Here is a 14397-nt window from a genome sequence, read left to right on the forward strand (position 1 = left end):
TCAAGGGTCCAAGTATAGCAAGTTTAAGAACAAAATTTGTGACTGGACTCTACATGTAATAGGAGTGATTGTACATCTCATGAAATATCTATTGTTAAAAGAAAACACTGAATGTTTGTGGGTTTTTAAAATATAAAAACTAGGTGTATTTCTCAGTGACTTTCCTTTGGCACTCACCTTTCTTGCTGAATTATTTATTTACTTAATATATATATTATTTACTTAACATAATATTACTGACAGGTATGCTTGGGACCAGAAGTTATGTATTTCAGGTTTTGTATGTAATAAGGTATCTTGAAGGTGGGGCCCAAGTCTAAACATTTACATGTCATACACAGTTTATACACATATCCTGACTGTAATCATATACAATATCTTGAACAATTTCTGGAATGAAACTGTGTACATCAAATCATCAGGAAGCAAAGGTGTATGAATCTCAGCCATCCATGTGGAAATTTCTGCAGTGTTTCCTATTTCATAAATCTGGGTAACAGATGCTCAACATGTTCAAGTATTTTTGAACGCATCTTGGACATGTTTATCTGGTAATTCCTTGCATCTGAAGTAGACTTAGATCTATGAAGCTTATGCTATCAACTTCTTTCTCTCAGTCTGAAAGATGCTTACCAGATCCCTTTCCACAATAGTTAGTCTTTGTTTACATCTATTTTTTATTTCGGTATGAAAACTCCAAACAGTGTATTAATTTATTGTAATGTGCCTTAGGGGGTTTCTACTGTTTATTTGAATAATTATTCCAGGCTTTCCAACCAAAAGGTACTCAAGGCCATCATGGGAAGGCAGATGCATTTATTTTCCAATCACCTACTTTGAGGCTAAAGGAACTTTTATTATGACAGTCTTATTTCAGCCTTGCTACAGCACTTTACATCAAACCTGTTTTGAGATAGAGATACATCAACCCACAGTATGAGCAGAGCACTACAGCAAATCTAAACTTCTCACAGAACACTAAATGTTCCAATGGAGTTTTTTTTAATTAAAGTCTTGGGAATATAAAATATATTGAACAATGCCCAATACTCATAGCCTATTAACTTCACTTGATTATGAAGATACATTGAACTCATTATACTGTCATCTTTCAACCTGTTTTAAATATACACCAGTGGTTTCCAACCGTTTTTGTTTTTTTTACCACTCTCCAACATTATTGCCAAAAGGGTTACGAATCAGTTTTTGGTCAACGTTAGATTCGGTTTGGTTATTTGGGGACCGATTCAGAAAATTGCATTGGATAGACCACATCAGCTCTAGTTTGTGATACAGAATTTATACCATCCTGTACTCACCATCTGCTCTCCCATAGAAAACCATATTTAATAAGCCTTGGTACTGTAAGAAAATTTTGTGAGACCAGTCACTCCCATTCCAATAGTGTAGTAATAGTGAGGCCACAGACCATTTTAGTTCTTGGGAGACCATTGGTGGTCCATGAACCACGAGTTGGGAACCACTGGTGTACACCAAAGCCTCATTGCCACAAAACATACATTCATTGATATTCTGTGCTGCGTTGTCACAAACCAATAGGATCACCTAGAATCTTGTCAACAGATACAACACACAGTCATTGAAGTTTAAGCAAGAAGGTGGCTCACTTTAATAACCACAAAAGTTGGTCACTATTAAACATGACATTCTAAAAAAAGTCACCACAGGATTCATTTTATAGTAAATTTACAAGTGGGTGGTATACATTTAGATATAGAGGTAGAATTTCACCTTTACAATAGTCCACTAATACAGATTATCAAATTCAAGGCACAAAATTGTTCTTACAAAAATTGTAAAAATTTTGTCATTTGTTCTACAATGCAATACAAGTTTGGTTTTTTTGTCTTTTTGTAAGTTAAGAAGTTTTCATACTCTTTCCATACTCCAACGTCCAAGCTGCGCTCATCATTAATTTTGTCTGCAATTTACCTGGCATAAGAACTAACAGTGTTTCTTTCCTCATCATGATGTGCCTTGCACTTTAGGCAAGAGCTCATTACATAGAAGTGGGGGACAATTTATGTGCATGGGATTTTTAACCATAAAATCCAGAAAGCCTATGCAGTTGCACTTTAGATAACTCTTTGTCATCCAAATATGTAAATATCCGCTTTCAAATTGTGTTGACACTGAATAGTTGGGTGTGCATTGTCATAGGTTCTCAGAAGTGCCCCATAAAACCATTGTGAAAAGTTCCCAAAATAGTCATTTTTCTGGAGATAATTAATTATGAATTAATTATCATTCGATATAAGCAACTGTTCCAAAGGAGAATTTCATTAAAATCTGTTGGTTCTGTGTAAGCTGAGTGAACCCTTAAACACAGCCCTGTTTACATCACATTTGTTTAAAATGCTTACCTCACAAAAATACCACAAGAAAATTAACAATTGTGGACACAGCTGCCATCATCTACTTGAATGAGCATCTCAGGAGTTAAGTCTCGCACAGTTTCTCTCTACCACACACACAAAAAGAGTAACATGTCGCTGTACATTGCGCAAACTTCCAAAAGGAGAAAGGTGACCACTACAGTTTATAAATTTCCTTTTCTTGCCAGGGTTTCAAAGAATTCTAGTTACCTTATATACAGTATGTAAAAACAGCAATTTTCCATTTACTATACATGTATAGGATCAAAAGAGAATGCCACAGTAAAATGTTAACAATTGCATCTGCTAAATGCAAGTGCATTTCACAATTGTCATATGTTTTTATCATAATTATGCTACAAACAGTCCTTTGAAAAACATTAAATTCCATTTTTTGCTTCATTGTTATTTGTGGCCTGCTTTCGTTGGGCGATGAAAGGGTACATACACTTGTCTGCTCCCAAAAACCGATACATGCACACAACTGCTTCAAAAGGAAGGATGCTGAGTGGGAAAAGAAAAGAAAAAAATTATAAATACAGTATATTGGATAGCAGTTGGGAAAGCACATATTTTACAGAAAAACTAATCAGAGCTACATTTACTGCCATCTCCTTTGAAGGCAAAATACAAAAAAAAAAACCACTCAAACAAATCATAGTAATTATAGAGGCAAATAATATTTTCAACTATTTTCTGTTGGAGCAATTATCTCTCTTGTACAAGTATACAAAGATCTGAAGTAAATGAAAGATAACTTTTAGAGTGAAAAAATAAATGTGTGAATGTGTTTATAAGTTGTAGGTTAAGTATTAGAAGGTTTTAATTAACAGATGTTTACACTCTATATCACTTCCACAAATGTTCTCATGATGTATTAATTTGTTTATCAAAATGTTTGTCTACCATCCCGTATCTAGATATCTAAGGGTAGGGTACAGACAATAAAAACAACTTAATGCAATTATAGAACAACTTAAAACTATTAAACGGAACAAAACATAAGGAAAGAAAAATATCTACAACCCACTGGAAAGAGCCAGGCTATGGTTCACTGGGTCCCAAAAGCTTTGGGTGAAGAGCCAAGTTTTAACTTGGCACCAAAATGAGGTCAACGTCCCTGCCAACTGGGCCTCTGAGAAGAGAATTAGATCTACAACAGAACTAGAAAAAGTGGGAACCTGTAGCAGTTAATAAAAAACCTCCTTATCACTGGAACATCACATGGATGTTTTAACACAGGTGTTGCATAGGTATGACACCCTCCCAATGCCGTTGGACTGCAACTCCCAGCATTTCTCATTATTGGCTTGCTGGAAAAGGTTGATGGGACTTGCCAAACAAGAACTTTTCAAAGACTTTAAAGAAAAGGAATCATTTGCCTTTGATGGCACACATCTAGACCCTTCTACCTGCTGAAGCACTGATTTCTCGGTATACAAAAATGATTGGTAATACCATTAGAAATCTGCTCATTGATATTTTTTAATTTCAGTGTTGGATTTGTTTCCTTTTTTGGTAGACAATTAGAACAAAACCCAGAATCACTTAGGGCAGTGGTTCTCAACTTGTGGGTCCTCAGGTGTTTTGGCCTACAACTCCCAGAAATCCCAGTCAAATTACCAACTCTTAGGATTTCTGGGAGCTGAAGGCCAAAACATCTGAGGATCCACAGGTTGAGAACCCTGACTTTATGAAGTTTATGAAGTCGATTAAAAAGCTAGAAGACTTAAATTATCCAAGGCTACTTTGTGAGCAAAGTTCTGCCAAACAAAAATGATGCCTTCACATTCTCTGGGGTTCGGATCATACAACTGATGTAAAAGTGAGGGGATAGCCCATCCTCTCCAAAATCAAGACATAGTGCCCCCCACTCCACTTCCAATTGGAAACTTTCACAAGATGGAGATTGGAGGGAAGGTTTGTAAGATATTTTTGGTTAAATTTGAGTGCCAGATAGGTCTAGCTACACTTCTGTGAGCTACAGAAATTTCTACACTTCTGTGAGCTACAGAAATTTCAAGCCAAGACTGAGAGAGAGACGGGTATGTGTCTTAATATGGCTGTGTTGTATGTGTATATATTTGGAAAGATAATATAACTCCTTTAAAAAAATGTGTCTGTAATTTTGTAATTATGACCTATGGGTATGAAGACAAATTCCCTCCTTCCCACCCATAAGACAAAATGGTTTTCTCATTTCAGAATTTGTCCTACACAAACTGAAAGAATAGACCAAACAGTTTCTTATTCGGTATTACACTGGCAACAAAAAGTACCTCATGCTCCATCACCGAAAGGGTGAAAAAGTAGTTAAGATAGTTCCTGATTACACAATAACAATTTAATACTGTTAGTGTGCTAGCACAATTTGACAACTGAAGGACCCAATTTCAATCCGTATCATTACTAGATGGATGAATCAGGTAGCAAGAAAGATCTCTAACCAATAGCATGGAAACCCATGGTATTGCCAGCCAGAGCACACAATACTATGTTGCAGCACATTCATATCAGGTTAGACTAAGTGTGTAGGATTGCTCCTGCTGTATCTGTAACATAGTGTTGACCCTGTTTGTAATTCAGGAACAAGAGTACAGCAAGCCACATGTAGGTCTGAGGTTTTCTACTACACAAGTTCTTAGTTACCGTATATTCTGGCATATAAGACGACTGGGCGTATAAGACGACCCCCAACTTTTCCAGTTAAAATATAGAGTTAAGACAACTCCCATGCATAAGACTACACCCGCGTATAAGACGACCCCTGACTTTTGAGAAGATTTTCTTGGGTTAAAAAGTAGTCTTATACGCCAGAATATACTGTACTATAAAGCCCCTACTAGTACTATCTGTTTATGTTATCCAATACTGCTAACTGACTTGGGAAATATCAACACAATAACAGAATAACCCACCTGTGAATATGTCTGCCCATTTTTCTGTGGAAGAATGTCTGAAATATTAAGTAAGATTTCTTAAATAATTACCTTTTCATGAAAGTGACCATGTACATCAGACGAGGTGTGCAAATCATAGGCTGGTCTGTCAGTATAGCTCTCATAGCTTGCTTTACACAGTAATCTGGTTTCAGAGGTGGAAGGAATGGCTCAATTTCTTTTCTGAAAAAATAGTAAATTGCATTTTAGGAAAAAAAAGCTTACAGAAAAATTCAAGCTCAAGTTAAAAGCATTCATGTTCCCTTGATTTCAAAGGGACATATATACACAGATGAGCTGTCTAATTGATATCAATGGGACTTACTTTATTTAATGTATTTTAAAATCATCTTTCCACTTGTGAATGCTTAATACAACCATCAAAAAGAATACAGTTTTTTTAAAAGAACTAAACACAACACAGAATATATATACATTATTTTAAAAAGGAGGGCACTATTATGTGGGGCAATGAACTTTTGGTCTACCAGATATTTTAGATTTCAACTCCCAGATATCCAATGGTAGTAAATATGGGAATTGTTGCCTAAAACATCCAATTATCTCAGAGTAATGTATAAATAAATGCATCAAGTGAAAGAGGCATTCACTTTGTATTCATAAAGCAAGAAATCACTAACCAACACTTGCAGTTTGGCTTTAAAGATATTTGAACTTCTACACTGAATGAATAAGGTGTGTATTACAATTGTGTTTGTAAATGAATAGATTGCTTATTCCAACAAATCAAAGAGATTCTGCTTTAAAATCATTTTGTATGCTACTTATTGGCCATAATCCTATTGAGAGTTAGAAATGTGTAAGTTATCTCTCCTTTCCACCCAAATCCAAGAAAGCTTAACTAAATCAGTATCTGCTGTCAGTAATGGACTGGATGAGGCTGAAAAAAATGAAATGTAATCCAGACAAGACAAAACTGTTCTCTTTGTCTTGTCTGGCAAATCAGAAAATAGGGATTCTGTCTATACTGGATGGGGTTACACTCCTGAAATCTCAGGCTTGCAACTTGGATGTTCTTCCATAAGTGGGTCTGAGTTCTGATGCCCAGGTTTTGGCTGTGGCCAGGAGTACATCTACAAAGTTAAAACTAGTGTGCCAGCACCTGTTCCTTGAGAAATCAAATTCGGCTACAGCAACACATGCTTCATTACACCCTGTTCTGACTATAGTAATGTACACTACATGGAACTCTCTTTAAAAAGTGTTTTGAAATTTTAGTGCATCCAAAATATGGCAGCCAGGGTGCTGACTGGTCACTGGATCAAATGACTCATTTGTTGTAACAACTGCATAAGTCCATTTCCAGGTAAAAGTTAAACTATGGGTTTTGAACTTTTAAGCCATATTTGGATTTGGTCAAGACTCCCTGAAAGAATCGTTCTCTTCAAATATGCCAGTGGTTCTCAACCTGTGGGTCACCAGATGTTTTGGCCTTCAACTCCCAGAAATCGCAACAGCTGGTAAACTAGCTGGGATTTCTGGGAGTTGAAGGCCAAAACATCTTCGGACCAACAGGTTGAGAACCACTGATATATGCCAATGTGAGCATTAAAATCTGCATTATAGGGCTTTATAAGAACTTGAGAGAAAGCCTTCTCTGTGGCTCTTCCATAAGAGTTCCACTTGACTCCCTCCTCTCTTTATCTTTTAGTTGGATTCACTGTGGTTTTTACTGAAAGCCGCCCTGAGTCCCCTCAGGGAGATAGGACGGGTTAAAAATAAATTATTATTATTATTATTATTATTATTATCATTATTATTATCTCTTTTAAATTATTGAATCTTAGTTGGGGAGAAAAGCAGGATATAATTCCAATGAATCCATCTATACATACATACATATCACCATAGTTATGGACTCCATTTTAGTTCCCATAATCCCAATCCCAGATCACTGAGAATCAGTGAGAATTGGTAAACAGCTAAATGATGTTCCCATCCTCTCCAGTGAGAGATCGCTGATGTGACAAGCAGTAGCAGGGTCCCTATTGCCATTCCCTCTCATGCCAGAGATGACTCATGTATGGGATGGGTGAGTGGGACTTGCACAAACTTGGGAGTAGTTAGAGATGATCAATATGAAATGGACAAGTGCGTATCTCTAGGTTATGTAACTACCCAACAGGAGTCTGGAAATTATTGTTTTTTTCTGAGTTAATACTGGCGAATAGAGAAAGCAAGCTTGCCTACTCACCGGATTCTGCAGCCCCTGAACATTCCTGTGTCTACAAGGTAAGGACACACCAATGTTGTTTTAATACCATCTTTTTCAGCTGCTTTCAGTTCATGGCTGAGAGATTCATGAAAACCCACAGCTCCAAATTTACTTGCACAATAATCCTAGAGTGAAAACAGACAAAGCAATTTGACAATATGAAGCTAGATTAAAAAGTGATCAAGTCTGAAGCCATTCTTCTGTGTTCTCAAATGTAGTATTTCTAAACAAAGCCACATCAAAAACTGTTGACATGCAATTCATATCGTTACATGGCTTGGTTTAGAAATCTTTCTACATTTCATGCTGTAACTCAAAGAAACAGATCATCAATCAGACAGTCAGATCCTTCCAAAATACTTTATTTCTTTGAATTCTATCTTAAGATGAATAAAAATGCATTCAATAATTTACACACAACAGTGTGGGGAAATAGCCGCTGACAGAAATATTCTTAACTTTAAAAAAATGATTCAGAGCTGATTTGGAACAAAGAAGTTTCTTAAACTACAGTCTGAAGTTGGTTCAAGATTCTGATGCATTCCAGTCCTTGTAACCATGGTTTCCACATTTGACAAGAAAATGATTCAATTAATATCTGAGAAGCCTTCAGAGGCAGTGGGCCATGAAAGGAGGAGGAGGAGGAACAATGTGGGCATAAACCTATGCATATATTTGCTTCATGAACTGAGAAATATACCTCTGAACTTACCATAGCTACTGTAATAAGAGACGTCCATGTCTTTTCATGTGTAGGCTTAAGCCCTATGTAAGACTTATACATGTGAATGCTAAACAACCTCACTTCTGTCGTGACATGAGAAGAAATGACAGCTACTCTGGCGGCTTTCACAATAATACATTAAACAAGTAAGTGGATATAGTTCTTCATTCTACTTCCTGATATTTCAGGTTTGGGTAGAGGCGAAGAAGAAGAAAAGGGACCCAGGAGCAACGAATGGGCAAGGAACTACTAGAATGAACTTACCATTGCCTCATGTCAGTTTAATTACCTGCCATGGATATACAACCCAAACCAATTCTAGTTGTAGCCTAAACCAATTCTGGCTGAGTTTGTCAAGTTTGCTCACTAATGGCTTGTGTTCTATACAGCCGGCCTGAGAAGAATGGCCAACTTAGGGAGACAATCGGAACTGTTGACTAATGAATTGCTGTTGGCAATGTCAAATAAGTCCAGGAAGACAAAGAGCGATTAGGGACAAAAACTCAAGACAAAAAGCTATTAGAAACACAAAGAATTCCCTGCTCAATTATCCCTTCCTGACAAGCAGAAATGAAGCAGCATTCAAAACTACGGTTGATACAAATAAGTACACATGTACAACATATGGACAACATATGGACGAAAGATCCTCCTTGATATAAAAGTCCCTACCATGAACTGGATGACATTGCAACACTGAAAAGTGCTCTAAAAGGAGCTCTGGTTTGGTTAAGACATGGAAGATAATTAATGAGTTATGCTGTTTTGGAAACACAGGACTACATTTGAAATACACTTCTATTTTCCTCTTGAAACAAGAATGCTGTCATGTTACACAGTATTTTTCAATCAGTACTATACCCATATCATATTTTTTTGATATGATGAAAGTGCAGATGATTTCATATTTCATGTTGCTGGTAAGAAAGATGGTTTATTCTCATTCTTTCCGCAATTAGCTTTGTAGTAACGATTTTTAAAAGATTAAAAATAAGTGGCCAATGGATACGTTAAGTAGTCAAAAAATTTAAATGACTGGAAATGGAAACTAAAGCAGTTGTCTTTCAGTTGTGAATTCCTCTTTGACACTGAGTAACAGTTTTAAGAAGCTGTCCTGGACTCCATTTGGGAGAAACACAGTATATCTATTTCTATATCTATCTATAATAAATAATAAAATATTAAATAAAAATAGCGAACCTCCACTCCAGCAGTACTGAAGAGGCCGAGGGAACTTGCAACAGTAACGATGTGCCCATGATTCAGTTCCAACATTTTGGGAAGGAATGCTTTAGTGGTCTGCAAAGAAGAGTAGGAGAGAAAGTTATTTAAATGTCAATCATTCCTTAGTCCAACTCTCTGTTATGCAAAATCCAAAACTGCAAAAGACATTATGCATTAGATTAGTTCTCAGATTAGAGACCTAAGTTGACTCAGCTCGAAATTGCTTAATTCTACAGATTTAATAAACTAATAATAATAATAATATTTATTTATATCCCACCACCATCTCCCTGAAGAGACGCTTACAAAGGTACTCCAGGGTGCATACACAACATACAACAGGTAAAAACAGTACATAAGTATTGTACACGTCACATAAAATTATAACAATAACCTGTCAACACATATAGCATGAAATTAAAATGATGCAATTTTAAAACAATAGATAAAATTAGCAGCCATTAGTTCACAAAGTGCCAAGTGTCAACTTCATATGGGCTCATTCAGCCTACTTGAGGTCAAAAGCCTGTTTCAACATCCATGTTTTCAGGTTGGAATGGAAGAATTCAAGGGTAGAGGCTAATCTAATCTCTTTTGGGAGGGTATTTCAGAGCTGGGGGGGGGGGTTCACCACCGAGAAGGCACTCGTCCCCACCAACCACACCTGGGATGGCGGTGGGACTGAGAGAAGGGCCTCCCCAGTCGATCTCAGAGTCCTTGCCAGTTCATAGAAAGAGATGCGGTCATGAAGATAGGTTGGACCCGAAGAGTATATAGGGCTTTATAGGTAATAACCTGCACCTTGAATTGAGCCCAGAAACTTATCAGAAGTCAATGGAGCTACTTCAGCAGGAGCGTGATATGTACCCTGTAGCTAGCTCCATTTCATTTAAGTAAAACCACAGTAACAAGAAGTGGAGCTTATTTCACTTTTTCTTTTGTTAGTTGGTATCTCAGCAGTTAATTTTGACCTGAAAGCCAAGGGCTCTGGTTATATGGCATGATGAATTAGGATTCTGTGGAAACGCTGACTTGTAATGAATAAGCAATGTATTGATGGGCAGCTGGCTGTAGAATCAGTTTTAGAAAGTAAAAAATGTTTTAAAGCTTTGCTCCATGACTTTTATGACATGCAAAACCAAGCATAGCCGCCACTCTGATTGGGTTCTCTCCCAACAAACCAGAATGGAACCCAAAAGTTTTAGATTTTTCCCTTTAGAGTTTCATGTTTGTTGAGCAAGAAAAACAAACCAGTCAGAAAGAGGCCAACTATTTGGAATGCAAAGCTCCATTTACTTCCATGGTCCGACCCCACTCCATATCTGAAGTGGAACACAAGTATTTGACCTGTTTTATACTTCCTTGATTAGCTTGCTCTGTGTATTCAGGTTAAAAGGAATCCAAGAGATATCTTTGTGGCTTTTTAATTAACTACTATCCAGTCCTTATCTCTCATCTTTCTCCAACAGAACAATACTGATTTTAGCCTGCAATATTATAAATACCTTTTCTGGATTGTGTTATCAGAGTAGACATGTCTTAAGATCTAAGTATTAATCCCACTTCCACTTTCCTTATTACTGTTCTATAACATCCAGTATTATAAACTCTATATTCCATGATCCATGGACACTGGGTTGATGGGAGCTGGAAAACAACAGGGGCAACAAGAATCTCTACCTATATGGTAAAGCTTTTGTAGATCAGCTAAACTGCAAAAATCGTCTATAGTTGAACCACAATTATGATATTTGTGTTTAAATTAAATATAGGACTATTTCTAAAAACCAAGGTGCCTAACCATTCTTAAATATACGTTTGCATGCATTTGCTGTACTGACGTCAAGACCACTGCATACATTAGCAGCCTTGCAGCCTTCAAGGACAAAGGATTCTTTAAGCAATGACCTTACATCCATTTTGTAACAGTAACTGGCTCTTGACGAGTAGTATCCAAGCTGCTTTTACTGCTGTAGAGAACCAATGAACAATCCCATTGATTTCACGATTGTGTCATATCTTGACACTTTAGATTGCACAATTCTATATCCTTATTTGGAAAAGGAGTTTAAATAGGGGCTATGTTTTCAAATGAGAAGAGCTTAAGAACCAACAGTATAGATTCTGATCTCAGATAGCATCCCCCACATGTTGACACATAGGGAGACAGCACTTTAAAACCTTCTGTTCCTAGAAGGAATAGAAGAAAAGCAGGCTGATGCTTGAGAGAGGGAGAGAGAACATATGATTTTAATATTATGCAAAATGCAAATGTATAAATTAATTTTTTTAACTACAGATATGTAAAACATGTAATATATTGTTTTAAATGTGATACATCTCATCATAGTGGGGAAAATATGACCTGGACATGGTCTGCTGTATTAGTGGGAGACCTCCAAATCCTTGCATTCTCTAGTTGCCTTTGCACTAGCCTTGGACTGCAAATTGAGGACTGTCCTTAATGGCAACTTCGGTTACCCGGGGCTTTAGTAAAGCCTTTTTTCTTTAGGCATCTTATACTCTCCCCACCCCACTCTCCAATGCCTTTGGACTAGGGTTTACAAATGAGCATCTTTGTTTTGTAAGGAGAGCTTGTGCCATCTCACTACAGAAGAGAACGTGCAAATTACTAAAGGAAAGCAAAAGGAAAGCGTAACACCTTGTGATCAGCAATCAGAAGGCCTATTTTAAAAACTTTTGAGAGCTAGATTTCATACCTGTATTTTAATAAGAATTTCCTAACGATGATGATGATGATGATGATGATAATAATAATAATAATAACTTTATTTATAGACCGCTCTCTCTTCCCAAAGAGACTGAGGTTGATTTACACACAAAAAGGCAAATGTTCAATGCCATAATCAAATTCAAACACATCAAACAAATACAAAATAATATAAAATGACATCAGCGAACTTATAACAAAGAGATAAATTAACATTAAAATAAAGGAAAATACAACTATTCAAATTAAACATAATTACTCTAATAACGTAATTGACATTAACATATACACTGAAAGATCAAACAATTAAAATACATAAAAGAGCCTACCTTAGTTGTACTTAAAATGTATTGTTGCAGCCACTGAATACAAAGAAGTTAACCAGAGTTCCGATAGAGTTGGTTTAGGGTATGCTAGTCCTTCTCCCCCTCATATTGTATTATGAGGATTGATTACCCACATAATGCAATATGACCCCCCTCTAGCCAATGATGGGTAAATTACTGAATTTTCTGCAGAAACAGGAAACTGTGGATAATAGTGAGCCTTATTGAAATGAATGACTTCTACTACAAGTTACCTTGGAGTCTCACATAATTCCTAGAGCAAACATATTGGATGTGGGTGGGTCCTAAAGGTAAGACTGTTGTACTGTATCCCTCTTAGGAATCCTGCCATGAACCAAGGTAGTTGCTAACAAATGAACCCAACACAACAATCAGCTAACAAATCTAAACCAGGGTCAGGAGAATTCTGTTCCACTTTCTATCCATGTTTTTACAAGGGGGTACTTGGTATTGAACATGATCAGATGTAAAGAAGCAATTTATCAGAATTAACTGCCTTTCCACCAAGAAGCTTTGAACATTGCATATGGCTGCATCTCTCTCCTTTCCTTACTTTATAACTTATGAACACCTTGTGAAATAGATAAAGTTATGAGACTATAACTAGTCCAAAACCATGTTATAATCTCAACGGCAGAGTGGGGATTTGAATCTGGATCTCTCTAGTTTTAGTCCAACATTAATTGCAATACAACACCACACAGACAAAAAACTGGTGTTACTGGTCAAGTGTATTACTTTAAATATGCATCTTGACAGCTGCTTTCACAATTTTTCAACAATCATTTGACGTTTCCAACTATTTATATGAGAAATGTCAGTGTTTTTACATTGCAACAGGGCTGCTGGGCCAGAAACAAACTAAAATAAGTCTCCACAGACACAGCTCCTAATCTCATCCTGTAACACCTGAATAACCCTCCATGGACTCTGCAGGAATTCCACCTGCAGAAATCCATTGGAAAGATGAAGACATCGATAATTACTTTATAGCAGTCACTTTGCAGCTGCCATGTGTTTGCAGGAAGTGACAACGTGCTAGAACTGTACTTCTGCCAAATCTACTGCATCTGTAGGCCAGAAATACGGTTCATTCTTAAGCTGATACTCCATGAAAAATACCCCTTTTCAAACTAATGCTTGTGAAATTCTAAAATGAAGGAGCTCTGTTATTGTTGTTCGAATGCTGCTTTTGGAATCACAGAACTTTTGACACAATCAGCCATTTTTACTTAATTTAAATCACTGCTGTACAAATCTGTTAATTAGTTAATAGACAGTTTCAATAATCTAAACTTTCCAATTGTACAAAGAGACTAAATCGATTCCATTTCTTTCCATTCTTTTGGCATGTTTGCATTTTCAAATCAAAGATGTCAGAACAGTTTTCCTTTAACAATTTTCACTCTTTCTTGCAGGTGTGGAAATGATTAAACCAGGTCTTTGAGTACCATACAAAAGAGGGGTTTTAGAGGGCAATCTGGTGGATGCCAGGAGATTAACAGTTTTCCCCCATTCTTGCCTCCACCACTGATTAGCAATAAGATTACTAATACAACAGAATTAACCTCATTTGCTCCAGGTGCCTTCAGGGTGCTGAAAACGTGAATGTTTTGAGGGTTTCTTCCTAGGATGATCTAGTATCCCTTAAATACCAAGTATCATTTAAACTCCAAAAGTTTACACTTAGAATTTACATTGTGCAAACATTCTATGTCACTATCTCCATCACCAATATTGTACATTGATATCTAGTTCTTTTAAAACCAGAAGAAGGAGTAATTGTCAATGTTCACGTAC

General features: G+C 36.7%; 1 protein-coding gene across 1 annotated transcript in view; it reads right to left on the reverse strand.

Moving 5' to 3' along the window:
* Positions 1-1600: 1600 nt before the first annotated feature.
* The window catches only part of RDH10 (retinol dehydrogenase 10), a 37473-nt gene continuing 24676 nt past the window's right edge, over positions 1601-14397 (reverse strand). Inside the window, exons 3-6 of the mRNA XM_060775481.2 lie at positions 9496-9594; positions 7551-7696; positions 5387-5518; positions 1601-2900 (exon numbers count right to left, since the gene is read on the reverse strand). Coding sequence (XP_060631464.1) covers positions 2777-2900; positions 5387-5518; positions 7551-7696; positions 9496-9594 — 501 coding nt within the window. The 3' untranslated portion in view covers positions 1601-2776. The remainder of the gene's footprint in view (positions 2901-5386; positions 5519-7550; positions 7697-9495; positions 9595-14397) is intronic.

The sequence above is a fragment of the Anolis sagrei genome, chromosome 4 (genome assembly GCF_037176765.1).
Source record: "Anolis sagrei isolate rAnoSag1 chromosome 4, rAnoSag1.mat, whole genome shotgun sequence".
NCBI lineage: Eukaryota > Metazoa > Chordata > Lepidosauria > Squamata > Dactyloidae > Anolis > Anolis sagrei.